Here is a 218-nt window from a genome sequence, read left to right as displayed (position 1 = left end):
TGATGGAGCGCGTCGCCCCGGTGGGCAGCCTCGCGCACCCGGTGTGTGCCCGCTGCCGCCCCAGGGTAGCGGGTAGTGTCCCTCAGCGTGCCTCTGCTTTCTCCTCTCCAGATAAGCGAGAAGACGTCTCAGGAGCGGGACCGCAGCGGCTGTGGGGTGGTGGGAGGTGGCGGGAGCTGTAGCAGCGTCGGGGGAGCCGGCGGGGGAGAGAGGAGCGC

The 218-nt window shown here is 71.1% G+C and overlaps 1 protein-coding gene across 1 annotated transcript in view; it reads left to right on the top strand.

Moving 5' to 3' along the window:
- LOC104510668 (zinc finger protein 609-like) overlaps positions 1-213 on the top strand; it is a gene marked incomplete at its 3' end in the record, with an annotated part of 15,620 nt that extends 15,407 nt beyond the window's left edge. The window contains 1 exon segment of the mRNA XM_010152993.1: positions 112-213. Coding sequence (XP_010151295.1) covers positions 112-213 — 102 coding nt within the window.
- Positions 214-218: the final 5 nt, after the last annotated feature.

The sequence above is a fragment of the Eurypyga helias genome, unplaced genomic scaffold (assembly GCF_000690775.1).
Source record: "Eurypyga helias isolate BGI_N326 unplaced genomic scaffold, ASM69077v1 scaffold5096, whole genome shotgun sequence".
Classification (NCBI taxonomy): domain Eukaryota; kingdom Metazoa; phylum Chordata; class Aves; order Eurypygiformes; family Eurypygidae; genus Eurypyga; species Eurypyga helias.
Note: the sequence above shows the minus strand (reverse complement) of the source record. Positions and strands in the feature narration are given on the sequence as shown.